The sequence below is a fragment of the Falco biarmicus genome, chromosome 1 (assembly GCF_023638135.1).
Source record: "Falco biarmicus isolate bFalBia1 chromosome 1, bFalBia1.pri, whole genome shotgun sequence".
NCBI classification, from domain to species: domain Eukaryota; kingdom Metazoa; phylum Chordata; class Aves; order Falconiformes; family Falconidae; genus Falco; species Falco biarmicus.
This window is the reverse complement of record NC_079288.1, coordinates 32,496,187-32,517,185: the sequence shown is the minus strand read 5'-3', so window position 1 is coordinate 32,517,185 and position 20,999 is coordinate 32,496,187. Positions and strand designations below refer to the sequence as shown.

General features: G+C 39.5%; 1 protein-coding gene across 5 annotated transcripts in view; it reads left to right on the top strand.

Moving 5' to 3' along the window:
• The window catches only part of HECTD4 (HECT domain E3 ubiquitin protein ligase 4), a 77,852-nt gene that overhangs the window by 40,811 nt on the left and 16,042 nt on the right, over positions 1 to 20,999 (top strand). For all 5 annotated transcript variants that reach the window (XM_056329848.1, XM_056329838.1, XM_056329860.1 and 2 more), the window contains 32 exons: positions 436 to 571; positions 717 to 858; positions 956 to 1,122; positions 1,629 to 1,775; positions 2,087 to 2,271; positions 2,774 to 2,927; positions 3,287 to 3,567; positions 3,892 to 4,081; positions 5,188 to 5,269; positions 5,908 to 6,110; positions 6,309 to 6,444; positions 7,135 to 7,317; positions 7,572 to 7,742; positions 8,150 to 8,319; positions 8,752 to 8,867; positions 9,769 to 9,872; positions 10,153 to 10,314; positions 10,436 to 10,584; positions 10,859 to 10,938; positions 11,065 to 11,228; positions 11,768 to 12,005; positions 12,446 to 12,582; positions 12,752 to 12,878; positions 13,499 to 13,636; positions 13,771 to 13,907; positions 14,080 to 14,240; positions 14,824 to 15,005; positions 16,420 to 16,625; positions 16,933 to 17,063; positions 17,287 to 17,492; positions 18,450 to 18,629; positions 18,953 to 20,256. In XM_056329848.1, coding sequence (XP_056185823.1) covers positions 436 to 571; positions 717 to 858; positions 956 to 1,122; positions 1,629 to 1,775; positions 2,087 to 2,271; positions 2,774 to 2,927; positions 3,287 to 3,567; positions 3,892 to 4,081; positions 5,188 to 5,269; positions 5,908 to 6,110; positions 6,309 to 6,444; positions 7,135 to 7,317; positions 7,572 to 7,742; positions 8,150 to 8,319; positions 8,752 to 8,867; positions 9,769 to 9,872; positions 10,153 to 10,314; positions 10,436 to 10,584; positions 10,859 to 10,938; positions 11,065 to 11,228; positions 11,768 to 12,005; positions 12,446 to 12,582; positions 12,752 to 12,878; positions 13,499 to 13,636; positions 13,771 to 13,907; positions 14,080 to 14,240; positions 14,824 to 15,005; positions 16,420 to 16,625; positions 16,933 to 17,063; positions 17,287 to 17,492; positions 18,450 to 18,629; positions 18,953 to 20,256 — 6,269 coding nt within the window. The remainder of the gene's footprint in view (positions 1 to 435; positions 572 to 716; positions 859 to 955; positions 1,123 to 1,628; positions 1,776 to 2,086; positions 2,272 to 2,773; positions 2,928 to 3,286; positions 3,568 to 3,891; positions 4,082 to 5,187; positions 5,270 to 5,907; positions 6,111 to 6,308; positions 6,445 to 7,134; positions 7,318 to 7,571; positions 7,743 to 8,149; positions 8,320 to 8,751; positions 8,868 to 9,768; positions 9,873 to 10,152; positions 10,315 to 10,435; positions 10,585 to 10,858; positions 10,939 to 11,064; positions 11,229 to 11,767; positions 12,006 to 12,445; positions 12,583 to 12,751; positions 12,879 to 13,498; positions 13,637 to 13,770; positions 13,908 to 14,079; positions 14,241 to 14,823; positions 15,006 to 16,419; positions 16,626 to 16,932; positions 17,064 to 17,286; positions 17,493 to 18,449; positions 18,630 to 18,952; positions 20,257 to 20,999) is intronic.

Below are 20,999 nucleotides of genomic sequence, written 5' to 3'. Positions count from 1 at the left end.
ATCAGCATTGTACCTTTTTTTCCTAAAGATATAATTTATTCTTTCTCTTATTATGTCTCTTTAAATTAAATTAAAATTAAACCTTCTCTTTTGCACTTTCTCATATTAAATAAATTCTTTTACAGTAAATGAATTTGTCTTTGTTTTCTGATGGCCATAAACATGGTAAATTAAGGTCTGATTAATAGTATGTCGAATTTAAACTCTAGTCCCCTGAATTTTTGAGGGGAAAATGCTTAACCTAATCAAATCAAAACTAACTTGAAACTAACTGTAAACAGGAAAGTCCTCAGAACTGAGATGTAAGTTCTTGCTTGGACTGGGTTTTCCCCATGCTATGTTATAACTTCCACTGGCATGTCCACAGTGATTTTAAAAACAGTGATTTGTAAAGAACCTCCTACACCAGGACTAACATTCTTTCATATTCTGCAGCCTGTAAATCAGCATCTGAAACAAAAGTGATATCACATGCAGTCCGCCAGCCTGTCTTTCTTCGCAGTATGTCAGCACCATCTGACTTAGAAATGATTGGTAATGAAGATATTGAGTTTGCTAGATCAAGTCAAAGGTATACAAGCATTTATTCCATTAAACTCCTTTACAATAATGTGGCCTGTGGTGTTAAAATCACCATAAACTTTGCAAGCATAGCAGATTTTTTTTCATTGGATCAGCTTACTGATGCCATGTGTAATTATCCTATATTCTCATAGGCGCCGCCACGTTACCAGCCATAGAAGCAGCTCTTTTACTCTTCTCCAGTCACTGACCATTGAGGACAGCAGAGATAAACCCACATACAGTGTTTTACTGGGGCAACTGTTTGCTTTCATTGGAACCAATCCTGACCAAGCGGTATGTCATTTTACATGTCCTAAACCATGATACTTTCAAATTCAAACCTTCATAAAGAAGGGAGGTGTCATTAACAAAACCAAACCAAATCTTCTAGGTATCCAGCAGTGGTTTTCTGCTAGCTGCTCAGACACGGTGGCGTCGTGGGAATACAAGGAAGCAAGCCCTAGTGCACATGAGAGAGTTGCTGACGGCGGCTGTTCGGGTTGGTGGTGTGACGCATCTTGTAGGCCCAGTGACCATGGTACTTCAGGGAGGGCCGAGGTTTGTTCATTTCTCTGAAAATAATTAAATGTTTCTGTCTCTTAGAAGGTAGTACATTGCTTTGTGTGAAGAAAAACCGTGAGAAGTGACTAGCTGTGAGGGCTCAAGCTGGCACAACTAAGCTTGCAACAATTAGTGTGACCCTGTGTGGTAAAAAGGCAGAAACTTCTAAGAAATGCTTTCATTTGGCAGTAGATAAACTTCCCTTTCATACTGGGATGATGTGACCACAGATACGTATATAGAGTATCTTACTGTCCTGAACTTAATTCTAAGTTCATGTTAATTAGGTAGTAGTAGATTTGGCTTATAGTAGTACTGTCATTTAAATTTGATAAATATTTTGTAAGTATTTTGTTTGTGATACACAGTTTTGCTTCTAAATATTCTTTGAGTAATTCTTAATATGTGCTGATTATTATTTTTTTTTTAAAACTACATTTGGAAGTCTGTTCGTGTTATTTAACCTAGAAAGCCTGCCATTTCAAATATCTAACTACCAACAGAATTGAAGAGCTCACGTGTGGTGGGATGGTGGAACAAGTCCAGGAAGCTTTTGGAGAGACGATGACGTCTGTGGTCTCGCTGTGTGCTCGCTACCCCATTGCTTGTGCAAACAGCATTGGCCTCTTATGCACAATACCTTACACAAGGTATGAAAGTATTCCTTTCAGGAAGGGAAGGAGGGCATCCACAGCTGTCCTTATTAGCTTTTGCCTTTAAAGAGAAGTATTATATGGAATAAATATATTCCTTTTATTTGTCATGAGGAGTATCTGAGAACATCCTGTTTTCTCAGAATACAGAATTTCAGCTGGGGAAGGCAAGGGAGAGACAGAACCATCTTTCTGCAAAGTGAAGTAACTAATTGCTGAGTTAACAGCAAGTTCTGAATTTTCCGTGTGTCTGTTGCTAGTGACTAAAAAGTTACTTCAGTAAAATCTGAATTCCTCTTCTTCTACAGGAGTGAAGAGAAGTGTTTGGTACGCAGCGGCCTGGTACAACTTATGGACCGGCTTTGCAGTTTAAGCAGCCAGACTGAATCCAGTTCAAATGAAAAACAGACTAAGAAACAGAAGGTGGCCACCATGGCTTGGGCTGCCTTCCAGGTGCTAGCCAATCGCTGTGTCGAATGGGAGAAGGAAGAAGGTAGGAATGCTGCCAACTGTCTTTCTCCTGTGTGCTTTAGAATTGCCCAAGTGCCTGTGACGTGGTGTCAATGTAAAGGCATTTGACTTCAGTACTGTGCGGGTTTGTGGAATACAAAAGTGGATACCAAAATAAGTTGATTTTCTTTTTGGTTTTTTTAATTCCTTTTTTTCCTTCTCACGGGAGTGTTTGTTGCAGATAATTACAAGTCTGCCACCTGGTTCTGTCTAGACATAACCAGAGAACTTGGAGACCCTGAGTGATCACTAACGCTTTACTTCTGTGACAGGATTCATCCGTAACATAGATAAACTTATCTGTGCTATTGGCTCATGGGACATAATGTTGTACAGGTTTTATTTTTAATTAAAGACAGGTTTATATGCATAAGTTTTGCTATAGCAAAACAAAAATATTTTTTACTATTTTGTGTGTATGGGTAAGAAATCTGTGGAAGTGTTTTTGTTAATTACAATTGTGTATTCTGGCATTACTTTTAAAGGTGGTTCAACAGAAGCTGTTCATTCGGGTCTGGCTCGTCAGGTCTCCAGCCTTCTTACCAACCACCTCGCGAGAGCTACGGAGTGTTGTGGTAATCAAGCTGCAGGAAATGATGCGCTTCAAGATGTTCTCAGTCTTCTTAATGACCTGTCAAGGTACTAGACCTTTGTCTCTGGAGAATGTTTTTCTATGTATGAGAGCAGGTGAGGGTTCTCCTGGGGGTTGTTTTTTGGGTTTGGTTTGTTTGGTTTTGGTTTTGTTTTTTTACAGTAGCAAAGGTAAGGTAACTTTCAAAATCATTATAAAACTTGATTGTAAACTGATATTCATGTTTAATCAGGGCTATTAGATTATGTAATACCTGTTGCAGATACAATTTTGTCCAGCACTGAATTTTTTTTAAATTAAATCTTGTAAATTCATTTGTGTTTAATTCCAAAAGCATCATCAAAAATCAATTCTTTTTTTTTTTAAACAGCAGTTACCTGGTTTGTTGGGTTTTTTTCCCTTTCAGGAGTCACATAGGTAAAGCAATCCTCAGCCAGCCAGCCTGTGTGTCCAAGCTTCTGTCACTTCTCTTAGATCAACGTCCTTCTCCAAAGTTGGTCCTTATAATCCTCCAGTTGTGTCGTGCTGCACTGCCTCTCATGAGTGTTGAGGACTGTGGAAATGTGGAATTGCCTCCCTGGAGTTATTCAGTGCCCTCTCTGAACAGTGAACAGGATGATCCCAGTGACCCAGCCTCCAAGATTGCCTCTCTGCTGTTGGCAAAGCTGGCAGATTATGTAGTACCAGGTACTAGCATCTTTTTGATGTCATGCTAATTTGAGAAATTGCAAAGCAAGTCATGTTTCTGCAAGGAGCTTTTGTATTGATGGAAAGCTTAAGTGGGAAAAGAAATGTGATATGTCAGTGTTGAAAGATGGGATATTTCTGTGACTTTCCATCTGCTTCTTAACTGTTCTCAGACTAAGTTGTGTATCACAGTGATGTTTTAGACACATCTCAGGTGTGTTAGCATTAGTTTCAAGGGCAAGACGGTTTGTTGGTGGAGCTCATGTTGTGTGTTTTTCTTTTTTCTTTTTTTTTTTTTTTTTTTTTTTTTTTTTTTGTTTTTAGGGTGCCAAACAGTTCTTTCTCCAACTGCCTCTGAGCCAGATACTACTTTGGCAAAAGCCAGCCCTAAAAATTCCATAAAAGGTGATAAAGATCCTGGAGAAGAAAGTGAGGCAGTTGATGGTAAACTTTCTATTTTTATTCATAAACGGGAAGACCAGTCATCCCATGAAGTCCTTCAGCCATTACTAAGGTAACCTTAACTCACTGGCTTGGAATTAGCAACCAATTTCGGCAGTTCAGTTTATCTTCTTTTTTTAAGTGCTACAGCTGTAGAAAAATGTATCCTAGACATAATAGTAAATGGGAAAGCAAAATGTCTTCCCAGTTTGTTGTTACTGGCAGAATAATAATATAATGCAAAAATGGTTTAGCATTAACTCAGTGTACTGTTACCTGGGTAAAAATGCATACCACTATGCTGAATTTGTGGTGAGGCAACAGCAGAAAAAATTTAAATCCCAGTGGTTCCTGAACTTGTCTGTTTTGTAGAAGACTATTTAGCAATGATGAGAGCAGCAAAGCTGAAACAAAGCAGAGTATTCAGATGTATAAAGGGAGGAGGGGGATAGGAAGTGTGATATTTTGTTTTTGCCTTGCTTACAAGCCACTTAAGCCACTAGCAAAGGAACATAAAAACACCTTAATCTGTCTGAAAACAGTCATGAAAAATTAGCTACCTAAATGATACTTCATCAGAAAAATTGAATGTATGTTGTTACAGTATTACAGAATATGTAGGACTAACAAATAGAATCAAAGCAAAATATCTTTACAAGCATTACTTTTAATAATGCATATGCTGGATAATAATTTGCGATTACAGCTTTTATTACTCTTAGTGCACATCTGGGTTCTGAGATCTCTGACTATCAAACAGCCAATGCTATCACCTCTTGCATTTTGTGTTATTTGTTTCATCTTCCCCCACTCCAAAGTGGTTTTAAACCCATGCCCTAAAAATGATACTCAAGGCTATAACTGTTGGGTGTTCTTAAGTGAACTCAGAGTCCTTAGGTGTTTGTGTTCAGTAAAAGCCAATTTTATGATGCTTCTTTTTGAGGGGGAAGGGTTAAATTGCTATGCAAGTAACTACATTCAATAGTATTAAATTCCTGTAGTAATTACAGTGCAGTTGTGTATGTCCTTGACTACCAAGTATTTCTATTACTGTTGAGCAATTCAGTTGCAAGGGTTGCTTTCAAATAATTTGAAAACATGTATATTATATTAAATTGGACAGCTATTTTTTTCCACCAATGAAAACAAAGCTAATGTGTTTTGTTTTCACTTTAATAGTAGCTCAGAAGGTCGTCCATTCCGACTAGGAACTGGAGCCAATATGGAGAAAGTGGTGAAAATGGATCGCGACATGACAAAAGTAAGAAAAGGAATAACTGAAGAATTACTCAACATTGTAAAAATCGGTGTCCAGTCAGAATTCATGGTTTTCAGTGATGTTAAATCCCCTTTGTTAAATGTTGTTTAATTTACAGAACTGTTCAGAAAGATAATGTTAACGTTACGTATGAAGTTATATAGTTACTGATGTAAATACAGGGGTAAAAGATGAAAAAGAATTTCAGTTGATGCTTCTTCTAACATTGTAGGTTATGTTATAGCCACTTCAGTAGTCTCTTTCCTGAAGTGTTTCATGCACATCGGTAGTACGAATTTTAAACCACATGCTTAAATTTTCATGTGTGTTTTCAGACACGTTCTTGAGTGTTTGTATTGGAAATACTCATGTGTGGCTTTTTGATCAGAGAAGAGAAACTATACATTAAGCTAAGAACAGAATATTGAAGGCAATGAATGCACATTGATCTGATCTCTTCGTAGATGAGAAAAAGCAACAGATTAAAACTGTCTTATGATTGTGACTAATACATATGCAGGAAGGTGTTTTGATGTGTTCTCAGCACTTCTACATATGCAGAGGGAGGGGAGTTAAATGCATCGCATAGTGTGGCCTTATAGACCTAATGAGTATTTATCTTACGGCAATTTTGTTTTCAGAGTGGCTGCTGTGAAGTTATTACAGAAGAAGCTGCTGCAGCTCTTCGAAAGGCAACTAAGTGGGCACAGTCTGGTCTAATTGTTAGTGTTGGGCCACCCATAGAAACCATCAATCCAGAAGCTACTAGTGGGTTGTCCACCGGGGACAAAAAGAAGACCGCACAAACCTCTATTTGCAGAGAGAGGAATTCTGAGCTTGCCAGGTAGGTCACTTCAATGCTGTACTTAAAGTCTAAATTCTGCTTTTCTGTGTATCAGTATTTGTGGTGCTCTAGAAAATAAACTGGATGTTCATAAACTTCCCTTTTATTGTGCTGCATATTGTTGTTGACAATGGAAGCTTCTTTTCCTTCTCTTGTTTTGAAATTTGAATGGGCAGCTTGCTTTCTTGTCCTGTATAGGACTGATCCTGTGAGGCCATTCATTAGTGGTCATGTTGCAAACAGCATGGCAGCAGAGGTGATCGCTTTGTTACATAGCTTGTTGATGGCACCAGAATCCAATGCAGCTCAGATATGGACAACAACTGCTGAAAAAGTAAGCAAATAAAAGATTAAGTATCAAATTCTACATCAAGCATGTATTGAGTAGTTAAGAGCACTTATTTATTAGCGATTTCCTAAGCTACTCCTTTTTTGATTTACTACTACTGATGCTTCAAACCGGGATGTGTAACTGCATAGAAGCAGCCCCTTCTAGTAGATAGTATCTATCTGATGGCTTAGGGTAGAATAAATAATCAAAAATTATCCAGCATTAGGGAATTGCCATTCTGCAATTCACCTATCACTTTTCAGTAATTAATAATGCTGATTTTCTTGGGAGTTACCTTGGCTTTGCCAGGTAGTTATTCTACCTTTGCTATTCAGTCCTCTTTGCCATGACCTCTGAGGGTCTGAAGTGTTGGCTGGAAGGTGCAGCCCACTGCTTTTATGTTCCTCTGCATCCGGTAGCACCTAATCTGTTGCTTAGGCTAAATCCCCGAGTGAAGACTTCTGCTGAGACCATGGATGTAACTCCACGATTCTAAAAGTTACTAGGGAATAGAACTGGCTTTGATCGTGTTCACACTTCAGAGAACTTAGAATATTCCAAGTTATATAATTCCCTTCAAGAACAAAAATAATTCTTCTGAGACTGTGTGTGTGGGCTGGAGGCTTGGGGTATTGGTTTTTGCTTGAATTGTGCTTTGAAGTCATTCTCTGGTATTTTTGCTTCTGTCTTCAGGTTCTGTCTCGGGCTCTGATGTACATTCCACAACTTGGAAAATATGCAGAAAGTATTTTGGAGAATGGGAGTAGCAGTGGAAGGAAACTTGCTAAACTTCAGAGAATTGCTCGGCAGGCAGTAGCTGCCCTTTGTGCTCTGGGTGGCTTTAAGGAGACAATTAAAATAGGGTCTGAAGTTCAGGTAACCCAGCACCATTCCCGTTTTGTACCTTAGATGAGAACTGGTGCTTTTGACCATGCTTTGCCTGCATTGGCATATTTGTGAAGCGGTGTGCAGACTGCCTGTGATTGTGAAGCAGTTGCAGTAACACTTGTAGAGACTGCTACTGTGTGTTATTTTTTTCCTAAAACATCCAGCGCTAATTGTGTGTGGTGTTAAACACTCTTTCTTGTTTGTAAAGCCTTAAATCTTATGCAAACCTTTTTTGGTTGTAGGTTTTGGGTAAAGGAATAGCAGGAAGCATTGGAGTTGTGGCATCTATTAATGAACAAGAAGGTATAGCAACGGTCAAATTTCCACCTACCAGTATAGACGGTAGAAAGACCTCACAAGCATCAGACACATTAACTATTCCATTATCTAGGCTCTGTGTTCCAAGATCTGAGGTACGGTAGTTTTAAGAAATCCAGTATTAAGTATAATATCAATTATTTCTTTTTTTGGTCACAGCATACTGGCAATTAATCTACAGCATGTAAAAAGTCTGTTTCATCTTTGATTAAAGATTATTCGTAAAGTTTGCCTCATTATTTTAAACTTATCTTAACAATATCTATATTTATGTTCTCATTCAAGTAACATGGATATTCATCTGTTGGTACTTAAAGATGTTCCATTGCATACTGTGTTGGGTTTTTTGGTTTTGTTTCTATTTTTTTCTTTTTTTAACTGGTGTTTGGTGCTGGTTTTGTGATAGTACAAAATAAGAATTAACTCCAGGTAATAAAACGCCCTCATTTCTTAGAAACTAACTACTTGAATTTAACTTTTTACCGTGCCCCCCCACCATCAGGCATTGCCTCTTCATAAACTGTCCATTACTGAGAAGGTAGTACAGGCAGTCCAGTCCATGTTGCTTCCTCAGGAGGGAAGTCTATCTATTCACACCTCACTTCCTGCAACAGGAGATGGCTCAACTCCAGTAATGGCAGTGGTCCGGCTTCTTGCTGAAATAAGAACCAGGTGAGTTACTGGTTTTTTGTGCAGCACCTCCGTCTGTTTTGATACCGTACACAAATGTTCAAGAAAATCGCACAGGTTCTTATTGTCTTCCTCTGTGGGTATTGATATATGACAACAGGGGACAATGCAAAAGTTCTTGCTTGCTTCCTTAAGTACATTTGATGCCTGGATGATGTTCAAATGAGCACAAAAAATAGTGCCTCTTGTAACACTGACAATGAATTGAGCAAATGCTTCATATAAGTAAACATTATGAAGCAGGGGAAAGCTGTCACTGTGGAAGTTCCAATGGAGGGCTAAGCAACCAGGCAAAGAAATAGATCAGTTGGCACGCTGTCTTTTAAAATAGTCTTGAATTCAGTACATATAAAGACAACTTTGAACTCATTGTATACTTTTGTAATGCTTTAAATGTATTATTTTTCCATTAAGAGCATGCCTGGTGATGGCTCAGCTGTTAGAAGACAGCTCGTTCTGTGAAGAATTCATTCAACAGTGTCCAGCTGCTGTAGAAGTTCTTAATTTGGTAGCACAGGAGTGCAGCCCTGGTAGGTATTCAACATCATCTTGAAGCTTCATTGTCATATTCAGTTCAGAGACATAATAGCTTTTAAATTCGTGTCAGTGTTTTGTCCTCCAGCTACTTAGAGTTTGGTAGCTAGCACAGTACAGCATGCCTTTTCATAGCCACAGAGCTGTAAGAGTAGGTAATAATCAGACTAAATAATTTTAAATTAGGCAAAAAGTTTAAGCCAGGACATGGTTATGCTAGATGCAAGTCCTGGGACTAGTTCTCCGCTACTGTGCTTCTGAACCCTTTTCCCTTTTCTTGCTTCCAGTGTAACCTAGTCTGTATTCCTTGACATTATCACTTACATGTTTTCTTTTTTTGACCTTTTTGCTTGCTTTTGTGCCTTATGATTGAGCTCTTGATTTCCTTTCCCCTTGTTTAAGTATAAGCAGTGGGCCCAGCAGAAATCTTAGTTCAAGGGCAAGACTTAGAAACGTGAGAGCCTTTCATTGGAGGAAAAGTGGCTGAAGCAAAGGATGTTAGGGTCAGAACCAAGTGGATTTCAGTATGAGCTCCAGTGTAAAAGGGTGCATACTGATTTTTTTTTTTTTTTTTTTTTTTTTTTTGACAGGCATAAATTCTTTTGACTTCCTGCTTTTGCAGGGTCACGAATTTGCTCACTGAAATGGACTTTATATCTGAATTAATGTTATTGTCTTTGCTCGCCAAATCTAAATTAAACATGAGGAAAACAATTGCTTACATACATTAGATTTTGTCCTTAATTTTGTTGATTAGCTGACTGAGACTATTTGATGACAGTCTTAAAATGAAAATGGTCATATTTGTTTCTCTTCACTGGTATTAAGATTGCACTCTTGGACTCAAGTAACTAATTTGCTTGGAACCTCATAACTTGATTTGGTTTGTTCTTACAGGGGAGAGGCTCCTTGTTGTAGAAATGCAGTGTGAAAGGTTACGAATGTTGTATCGTGACTGTGCTCGACCTCCCCCTCCTCCACTCCAAGCAGACAGAAGACAGGTGAGCACAGAAGCAGTGCTGAGTCTTCTGCCCCTGGGAAATGAAGCCAGCCAATGAGTGCCGAGGGTCTGCCTGGGGTGTTGGAGCCCAGCCTGGTTGGATTGTTATTTAAACATTTCATTTAAAGGGAATTTCTGTAATGGGATGTGACTTGAGTGCAGTTGTGGTTGTTGCATGTGTTGTATTAAATACGCACTTCATAAAAAAAATGTGTCATTGGATTTCAGTAGATGAATTCAACTGTAATTAGCAAATAATAATGCTCTGTTCCTGTTTGTAGCCCAAAGAAATCACGTGGAGCCCATCAAGAGTGTTTCCCCCTGTGCGAGCTTGCATGTTTTCATCGCATCTCACAGCTGTGACCTTTTTGGCTGATCCTAGCGCAGGTGGGGGACTTCCTCGAGGCACGTTTATCTATGCCACTTCACCAGTTCCTGTGCAGGTAAGAACTCAAACTGTACAACAGTTGTGCCATTTAATATTTAATAGTGCCTGAAAAGAAAAAAAATTGTCTATTTTAACTGTGTTTTGCAAAGAATTTTAAAAATTATTTTTATTTCTAGGCACCATCGTTCTACTGGGAAATTGAAATAGTTTCCTATGGAGATACAGATGATGACACTGGACCAATAGTTTCGTTTGGATTTGCTACAGAAGCTGAAAAACGGGATGGTGCTTGGACAAACCCAGTGGGCACTTGTCTCTTTCACAAGTATGTTGGAGATGTGCATCAAAAATCATGGTCTTGCTCAGTACGTTTGTGAGTTCCTTAGGGAGGAGTACTGTGAGCACACTGTAGTAGGCAACACATAGTTTTAACTGGAATGTTAAAATTATGAACTAGAATATCTCCTTTTTGAAATAAGGAGAGTTGACATACCATTTTTTTGTCAGTATCACAGTTACCTAGTTTTCAGCTGGTAGCAAGTTTTAATCCTTTTTTGTTTCAGTGCTCTTTTTAATGTTCTTGTTGTGTTACTTCTCAGCAATGGGCGAGCAGTGCATTACAATGGCTCCAGCTTGCTGCAGTGGAAGAGTGTTAGATTGGATGTGACTCTCTCTCCTGGTATGTAAGAATACAGATAACTTGTTGCTCTGGTAAATCAGAAAATCCTCTAAATGTAGAGGAAATGGTGGATGAGAAAACTGATTAAATCCATGGTTTTCTTTTGGTGATTATATTTCTCTACAGGTGATGTAGCAGGAATTGGATGGGAAAGAACAGAAGGAACTCCACCCCCTCCAGGGCAGCCAGCTAAAGGCAGAGTTTATTTTACGTATTGTGGGCAGCGGCTTGGGCCGTATCTAGAAGATGTCTCTGGTGGAATGTGGCCAGTTGTCCACATTCAGAAAAAGGCAAGTTTTTAACAAAAATATGTTGTTTGATATATATTCTTTCAGAAAAATTAAAAACATTAGATAGAAAGTATTGAGGCTGCTTACCTATCTATAAAAAAGTAGAATGATGGTTTTTGCTTTTATTGACTTAGGTTGAGGTATCCCACTACCATTCCCAGGTGCATATATGTTTTGTCATTATTTTGGATTTTTTCTGCCCATTAGGATACTAATGTGCAGCCAGCTTGATGAGATCGCATTGTTCTGTACTAGTGGCCCTTCCATTAGTATTCCTTCCCAGCAGTGGCCTTGCTTCAAAGCATACTAGCTAGGTATGCTGCATCTTGAAGCTAGAAAAAAGGCACGTTCAAAGTTTGTGTTTAGAAGCTTTAATAATTTCCCTGCTGCATCCAGTTTTATAGCTAGCAATGCTGGGAAAACCATATGGCATGGAGATGTGATCAGCTTATACCTTTGGGTGACTTTTTTGAAAAAAGCAAAGAGAAGGATCAAAACAATCCATAACTCGTCTTAATGCTTTTATGTGCATCTTTCAGAACACAAAAGTCCGTGCTAACTTTGGATCTCGCCAGTTTGCCTATGCTGAAGGACAGGCTCACAGGAATGCTGCCGATCTCTGTATCGACCTGGCTGAAGAAATAAGTGCCAACTTTGAAGCATTGCCTTTTGCCATGGCTTCTGATAGTGATAACGATGCTGGCACCAGCATAGCTTCTGATCCTGGGACCCATGGACCTCCTTGTAGAATTGCTGCTATTGCCACAGCTCAACAACGTAAAGTGATGATTAAAATTTTCTTTAAATATCTTTCAAGAAAAATTTCAATCAATTAAATAGGATTTAAGCAGATCCTGGCTGCAGTCCTTAAGTACTGCCTGTTTATGTAAAGCAATACAACAAGCATTGTCAAATACATGCTTGCTTGCATTTAGACAAGGCAATTAAAAATTTTTTACTTTAGTCTTTCTTTATGTGGATGCACAAATTGTTCTCAATTAATGCAACTACAATGGGAAATTACCTTACTAGGGCATCGAGTACAATAAGATGGTATAGTTAATTGAATCAGCCAATTGGTTATGCTCTGACAAAATGCATTACATTTCCACAGACTGATTGGAGACCATGGAATGCAATCAATCTGAGAAACTTCATAGAACATTTTTGCATGCCTTCCGGTGCCTTATCTCATTATTTTCATGTGTGTTTTGCAGAATATGACAGTGACACATCTTGCCACTATAAAACAGAACTGAGCTATGAGAATTTTATCACATCAGGCCCCGATCCTCATCCCCCTCCTATTGCAGATGATGAAAGTGATGATGACGACGACGATGATATTCCTCGGGTGAGAAACGTGGCAAGCTCTGTCTGCTACAACTTGTAGTACAAATACAGATCTTGTTCAGATTTTTAGGTTTTGCTACACAAGCGTTTTCCCTACTTCCTTAAGGAAAACATAGTTACTGTTACCTTTTCTTTCTTCTTGGTGTTCTAAATAACTTTTGTCTTTGTAGGAGGATCACTATGCCCTGTTGGTTAAAGCCTGGGAAACTAAAGTTTTCCCTACAATTAGAAGAAGATTCCGTAATGAGGCTGAGAGGAAGTCTGGGTTGGATCAGATTAAGGGAGCTTTACAGTTAGGTATGGCTATGTTTATTTCCAAGTACGTTGTTTATATGATGTGCAACAAGTGTGAAGATAAGACCTGTGTTTCTGTTATGTTTTACTGTATTCAGGGCTGGAAAACTTAAATTAACGAAAAAAGTTCTCTTGCTGTTTTTGTCAAGTGCTTAGAATTTGGTTGGGATTATTTTTTTTGTAACACTTTTAACTTCAGTTGGACTATTTAAATAGGGAAAATGGCTTTAGAAGTAGTGGCAGAATTTGTTGTGCTGTTGTGAGGTGGATACATAAATACTTGGAGGAATAGTTTGAGAAGTTATCTACGTGCATTTTCTGTCTATATCAAGGCAAAACTTCTGAGGAACACTTCAGTAAGGGAGGATTAATTAATTAAGTTAATACAGGACTGGCAAGACAACCTGTTTGTGGGAAAGTCACAGTAAGAGCAAAGTAAGAATTCTGAGCCCTAATGAGAAGCATACAAGTGTGTCTCAGGAAAGCTCCACTCCCTATCTTATCAGCCTGACTGAAAGACTATTTAAGTAATCAGATAGCTCATCTTTTTATGTTGTTAATGAAAATAAGAAGTTACTTCAGGTGACTGGGGAAAATAACTAGTGCTCCTTTCTGTCTACCAGGAATGGTTGATATAGCACGACAAACTGTAGAATTCCTTTACGAGGAAAATGGTGGCATCCCGAGAGACCTCTACCTTCCCACTATTGAAGATATCAAAGATGAAGCAAACAAATTTACAATTGATAAAGTACGAAAAGGTAAAATCAGCAAAAAATATCTTAAGGGGAAAATAAAAGCCAAGGGGCTCTAGCACTTGGGATCTACTGCATACATTGTTATATCTGAGGAAAAATGCTCTATCTTAAAATTTTTGTTGTCCCTTTCTGACCAGGTCTCACAGTGGTGACTCGCTCTCCTGACAGTAACAACGTTACCAGTAGTGCTGTTGGAACAGCTTTACCCAAGTTTGCTATTCGTGGGATGCTGAAAACATTTGGTCTTCATGGTGTTGTTCTGGATGTTGATTCAGTGAGTAAATATACAATGGGAGGACTTTTAATGTATTGGCATCACACGCCTGTGAGCAAATATGATTAAGTGTACTAAACTGCTTGGAATGCTGATTTGGTGCTCTTTTTGAAGGAAAAAAATATCATCGTTACTGTGTTTATTGACAGTAGTGTTGGTTTTGATGTTCCAGGCGAATGAACTGGTACAAGTAGAGACATATCTCAGAAGCGAAGGAGTTCTGGTAAGATACTGGTATCCTATTGACATGTTGGAAAGGCCACCGGCTGGTTATAGGAGGACTGCAACAAATGGATTGGTTACCCTGGATAATACCAATATCCAAATTCACAGGTAAAAAAAAGAAATGCAGTTTAGAAGGCATCTGTATTATCTGATTTGATCTGTAGCATTTCCTATAGTATATTTATCTACTACAACCTTGTTTTAAGCAGTAATAAACTTCTGAATTTTCTTGTCCTTGTTGGATTAAAGCTGACAAAGATTCTTTAAAACTCCATGTTTTAACGGGTAGTGGAGTTTTGATTTTTTTAATTTAATTTTTGTCATAAAGCAAACTTATTGTAATTGTCTTGTTGAAAGGATTTTACTTACTCATGTGAAAGTGGTTTTATATGTGCTGGTCTCACAGCTGCCTGCCTTGAAGCTTGGGTTTCTTACACCATCAGGCAGTTGCTGTCTAAGAGCTCAAGAACTCTTGACTGATTTTGTGGAGAGCTGGCTTCTACTTCAGGTGCCTTAATTTGGTACCAGGATTAGATGGGCTGAGTGCCATCTTAAGTGAATAAGAAAGATTTGGGTCTACTTGAGCCTTTTAAATAATTAAGTACATTTGGATTCAGGGGCAGGTTGCTGGATATGGCTTATTTTAAGTGTGGTGGAGCAATTTTATGTTTTGTTGTTTGTGTTTTCCTAGAGAGCTTTTGCGAAGTGAAGCTTCTCTGGCCAAGCTATACTGCCGCATGGCTCTCCTCAATATTTTTGCCCCCAAATCTCCACATATGTTTACTCGGCTGTTTCATATTCCTGCTATCCGTGATATCACTCTGGAGCACCTGCAGTTGCTATCCAACCAACTTCTTGCACCACCTCTTCCTGGTAAACACTAATATTTATCACAGCTCTTTTTTGGTATAATAGTTTCTGGGAACAAAAAAAAAATATTAATTTGGCATTTATTGATTAGTTAATAATGGTATTTGAAAAAAAGTCTCAATGGACTCCTGACTGTAGTGATAGGGTACTAAACTGAAATTCTTGCTCATGATCTAATTAAAGTGTTCAAAAGAGTTCAGAGTCCTTCCTAAGAGTCTATTCAGTGTGCCTCTGTCCCTTTGTCATCGGTGGACTTCTCTTTATTGGGGGGTGGGGGGAGTATCCGTATGGGATACTTGTAAGGAACTGAGAATGTTTTATAGTTCAAATCCAGGGTAGTAAAACTAAATGCCAGTTGGGTCTCATAGTTTTCAAAATTCAACTCTTCTTCGTTTCACAAAGTGGTTTGTCCTTTTCCTACTGGAATCACAGATCTGGTTAGAGAATGTATGTGCTGAATCATGGAAAAGGAATCTTTGGCTAATTCAAGTGAGTGTTAACAAAGACAATTATTGTGACAAAGCTATTCTGCATGCAAAGGAATGTGTGTACCGTGGCTGGAACATAAGGACGAAGTAAGAAGTGCTAAATATAGGTTATTAATAATTAAAAGTAATTATTTACTATTGGAAAGTGTCTGGTTCCCTCCTCCAATTACTTTGAAACTTGGCTACCTCTAACAGATGCCGCATTGTAAAAGATCCTCTTGCAGAGTACAGCACTACTTTGCATGGCTTTGAGAATAATTTCACCAGCTTTTATTTAGTTTTCCCTCTTTAAATGTTTAATTCAAGTCCTGCTAATACGTACAGTTTCCAAACTGGCATTCTGGTGAATTGCCTACTCCTTTCTGCGCTGCACTTGGTTTTTTTTCTTTGAGTTCTTCCATTAGCTCCAGAACGACAGCCATGAGATGCTGGGGCTCGTGACCCACTCGGGGCTGTCCAAAAGCTGTTTTGTTTATATGTGGGGAAAGCTTGAGAACATACAAAGCAGTTTTCACCTCATCTAGAATGAGTGGGGAGGAGAGTACTTCTGGACTCTTGTCCTCATTGTAGTTAGGCGGTAAATTGAAATACGCCTGCCTTCACACATGGGACAAATTGAGGCAGCTGTGAACCCACAGCTCTATGTCTGGCAGACCTCCCTGAGGGGTGGCTTAAGGCAGGTGAAGAACACAGCTGGCATTTAGGGGGCCATCCCATCCGCAGCCAACTACATTGGGGGTGCAAGTCTAGTCCTGGGTGGATCCTTTCTACTGCGGACCTATGGGAGGAGTTTTGCACTTGCTCCGGAGTGAAAATAGAGGCTTGTAATCTTCCAAGTTTTTTTAAAACTTCCCTTTCCACTATCTGTTTTGCAGGCAACATAAACACATTGAAGTGATCTCTGAATTTGTCATATCTTTTTATTACAGATGGAACAATCAGTTCAAGTTCTATTCTTCTGGCCCAGTCCCTGCAACACTGCGTCCATTCGCAGAACTGTGCCGCCACGGACCTCTTCTACCAGGGCAATTCACAAGCCATCAGAGAGTGGCTTACTGTTGCCATTACTCGGACGCTGCATCAAGGAGAAGAGAGTCTGTTAGACCTCACTAAACAGATCTGCTCTTTTTTGCAGGTAAAGTACTTAGTAATGTTTTTCTGAGAATTGTTGTTTTCCTTCATAAGGAGCCCTTGCCTTATGTGTGATTGTAACTTCCATAATACTGTCTCTCACACTGAATTGTTTCTCTGGATGAATTGTATTCCTATTCTGATCATAGCGGGCGCGCTGAAGACTCAATCAATAGCGATCCTCTGGATCATATTAAAATGGAACGGCCTCACACTATGTTGTTATTTACAATGCTATGCTTGAAAAAAGAAGAGGGAGATGGTTTGCTGCTGCCGCTTGGGGTCTTTCATTATGAAATGTTATGTTACAGACGGCACCGGAACAGTTCCCTGCTGAAGAATTCCCAATTTCAGAATCCAAAGTCAACATGGATGTTAATTTTCCTGGGGCTGCGTTTGTAATTGTGTCCTGTAAGGAAAGTCAGTCTGGATTCCGCAAAGAGTAAGTAATTGAGGGAGCAAGAGTGGCAAAGATTAAAGATGTGACTGTGAGCCTCTGTGAGCCTCAAGTATGTAGATGCTCATTTTCTTAAAATTTTTCTCTTCTCAGACTGATTTTCTAGGTGGTGGGATAAATACCGCAGTGTTTCATCTTTCCTTGATTGGGCTGGGATTTTTAGTAGCTAGTTACAGTCTTAACTGAACTGTTCTTGCTCTTTTCTTAGTTCATCACTGTATAAAGCTCCTTGGGCTCGAGTGCTTGTCTACGGGCTTGGGCATAAAGTTAAGAGGAATGGTCAGTTAAACCTGATCGAAGCAGTGTGCTATCCTCGAGATGCCTCTCCAACCAACACAGGCCTAACACCTCCCCCAACAACCAATCAGTACCCCTCCGTGATCACCCCTACAGACAAGGTTCACATCAAACTAGGTAAAAATAAATAAATAAAATACGATTTCAAAGCCTTTTAAACTGTCGTCTCAAAAGAGACATGAGCATCATCGTTGCCTCTGTAGGACCTTGCTATATTGTCACCAGTCTTACCATGGGTTGTGACTTTTTGTACAAGTTTTTAGATAGTGTTTTTGTACAAGGTATTAAGAAATGTATCCTAGCAATCATTCTTAACCAAGGAAGTGTGGTTTTATAAAAGTTGGAAGCCACTTGACTCCGATAAGACTTCTGTTAGTTCTGTTACCTCTATCAGGATCTGCTTTTTTTTCTGATTTTTGTGTTCTGGGAGTTCACAATGCAGTGGTTTTGAATATTTCTGCAGTGTTCCCGTTGATGCTATTGCTGTTTGACATACTGTGTTTCAGGTGGAGATTAATTATTTCTTTTGCTTTTGTAGGTGATTGTGTGGACCTTTAATAATACACAGAGTAATCTATATGCAGTATAGTAATACATAGGTTATCCCAGCTTCTCAAGCAAGAGCAATCATTAATATTCTTTTTCCTTTTGCAGCCTAAGGGAGAGTGATTTATTTAGAGCAGTGAAGGTGACTGACTGCAGTAAGCTCTGAAAACTTTCCATTGGAGGTTCTTAAATTCTTTTGCTCAACTACAGTGTCTCTGATGTTTTTCTCAATACTGATCAGACACATCATACTACAAATAAATGGTTTTGTGAAAGTTCTACATGTATTTAGATGTGTACAGGCTAAAAATACTTCTATTTCGTATGTTATCTGTATATCTATAGATTATATCAAATTATAGATAAACATTCTTACTTGTTTATTGCAAGGTACTTAATAGAGAAAATTCTCACAATTCTCACTTAGCATAAATTTAGCCTCAAAAAAATCCTAAAAGATATGTTCCTACTTTTACTTTACAAATGCCTAGAGTCATGGTAAGTGTTTTCTTTGTCCTTTTTGCTTAGGAGTGTCTCCTCCTCCTGGAGCTGTGTTAGTCTTGCATTCTCTTCCCCTGGAATTCCCCCTGGCAATGGCATTCACAGAACAGCTGTTAACTTGGAAATTGGAAGATGGGGATGGAAAATCAGAAGACGAACTGGATACTATTCCTGCTTCAGTTCTTTTGCAAGTAGTGGAATTTTTAGGTGAGAATGCAGTATTTGCTTAGTAATGAGCACCAATAATGTGTTGGCTCAGATGGAGACTTCAGAGTTTAGGAAAAAAAGAAAAATTACAGTCATGAAGTACTCCTGAGCTCTTCCATTACATTGAAAATTTCTTCAAACTCCAGAAATTTTCTGTTGATAGGCATTTCTTGGAGTAGCCTTCCTGTCTGTCTTACTGCTGACATACAGCCATTGAAATGACCTTTTCTTCTGCTTTTTTTAATGTTACTCTTGCAATTCATGTTATAAAGCTCCTAATAGTGAAATACTCCTGACTCCCATGTCTTTCTTGCCGCACTCAGGGAACTTTCTCTGGACAACTGACATGGCAGCATGTGTGAAGGAATTAATATTTCATCTCTTGGCTGAGTTGCTTCGCAAAATTCACAGTCTGGAGCAGAAAAAAAATCCGGCGGGATTGTCGTCTTCTATTGCCCTTCAGTTAAATCCCTGTCTAGCTATGCTTATGGCCCTACAGTCAGAACTTCACAAGTTGTATGATGAAGAAACACAAAACTGGGTGTCTGGAAACGCATGTGGTGGTTCTGGTGTTGGAGTGGCTGACCAAGGAAGATTTTCAACATACTTTCATGCTCTGATGGAAGTCTGCCTTGCTGTTGCAGAAGTAACCTTACCTATCAACATGAGCGTAACAGCTAATGTGATGTCTTCAACCAGTGCCCCAAATCTTAGTGACTCTTCATCCTCGTCTTCATCTTCTCCGGGACAGACACCACAGAGTCCAAGCTTGCTGTCAAAGAGGAAAAAAGTCAAAATGAAGCGGGAAAAGACATCATCTTCAGGCAAGCGGTCTTCATCCAGAGCAGCTGAAACAGATGCTGCGATACTCAGTATAGGAGGAAGCAAGCCTGAGGATATGTTATGGTTTCATAGGGCACTGACTCTGCTTATAATTCTCAGGCACCTAACTAAAAAGGATCCTCAAGGACTGGGTGTGACAAACGATGCTGTAGCAGATGCATGTCAAGCATTAGTAGGTCCCACAGCCCATAGCCGCTTGCTAGTCATTTCTGGAATACCAACTCACTTGGAGGAGAGTACTGTCAGAAGTGCAATCAGAAAGGCATGTAATGCACACGGTGGAGTCTTCAAAGATGAGATCTACATCCCTTTGCAGGAGGAGGATCCCAAAAAAATCAAGGACAAAGCAGAAGGAGGAGAATGCAGAACGGAACTGGAAAAACCAACTGTTTCAAGTAGTGCAGACAGTTTGGATATCAGCAGCTCTAGCAGTGTCACACCTGCCATGAGCGTTAGCGCTTCAGCATCTACCAGCCAGGCTTCCCTCTGCAGCTCACAGGGTATATCTCGGACCGTTAGTGATATCTCAGTTGACCAGTTTCAAGCTGGACTGGAATTGGCCATCCCACCAGGACTGCTAGAACCGCATGTTGTTTCCAGCCAGGAGAGTCTGGATCTCTCACACTGCAGTACCGGCAGCCTTGGTAGCCTCGGCAGCCTCGGGGAACCACTTGACAATGTAGAAACAGCATCTGTGTCTGATGTGGGGTCGATGTATACAGTCACGTCTCTGGACAACCAGCCACTTCTGTCACGGCCCATCAAAGGTTTTGCTGTAGTAGAGGTAATAGCCTTCAAACAGGAGAGGGTGCCTTTTTGGTCAGTTTTTTCGGAAAAAATGAGAGCCGATTCTAGCAGCCTTTTTTTTTTTTTTTAACTTCTGGCTTTGAGAAATACCGTGCTTTGTTTTGTGTGTAACGCCATGATCTGACTGTTAAGGAAAGTGTGCTGTATGTTTTCTTCCGTAAAGATTCTTCTGCTTGATTGAGGCCACAGCTTGAATGATGGAGACTGAAAGGTTAGCAAGGTGTAGCTCAGCATGGTCATGGGTGCAGGATAAATGTATGTCAATGTGCATGGAGGGCTAAGGAGCCTAGAAGTTCTCAGCTTCGACAGAATGGCTGAGGGACACAGAGCTTAATTCTTCATTGACTTTCTCGGTAGTCTTTCCGGACTTCATTCACAGTCTCGGAAGCATTCATTGTCTCTCAGAAGATAGAAAGGACCCAGTAGTGGAGTTACCAAGTAGCAATTTTAAAACAGAAGGAAGTATTCCTGCGCTTTCCAAGTTGTAGAGCTCATTGCTGCAGGGTGTTGCAGAAGAAGGGATTAAGTTCATGGAGGATGTGCCAATAGGTAGCTGTTAAGCACAGCAGTCAGTGCAGCTTTCACCATAGGATATATTTTAAACTGCTGATTTCTGGAGGCTGAGAGAATATAGGAAAAGATCTATTTCCTCTTTCATGTAACTTTCTTCAAAGGTTTCCTACTGGTTACTGCTGGAGATAAGTTTTGAGATGGGTGGCC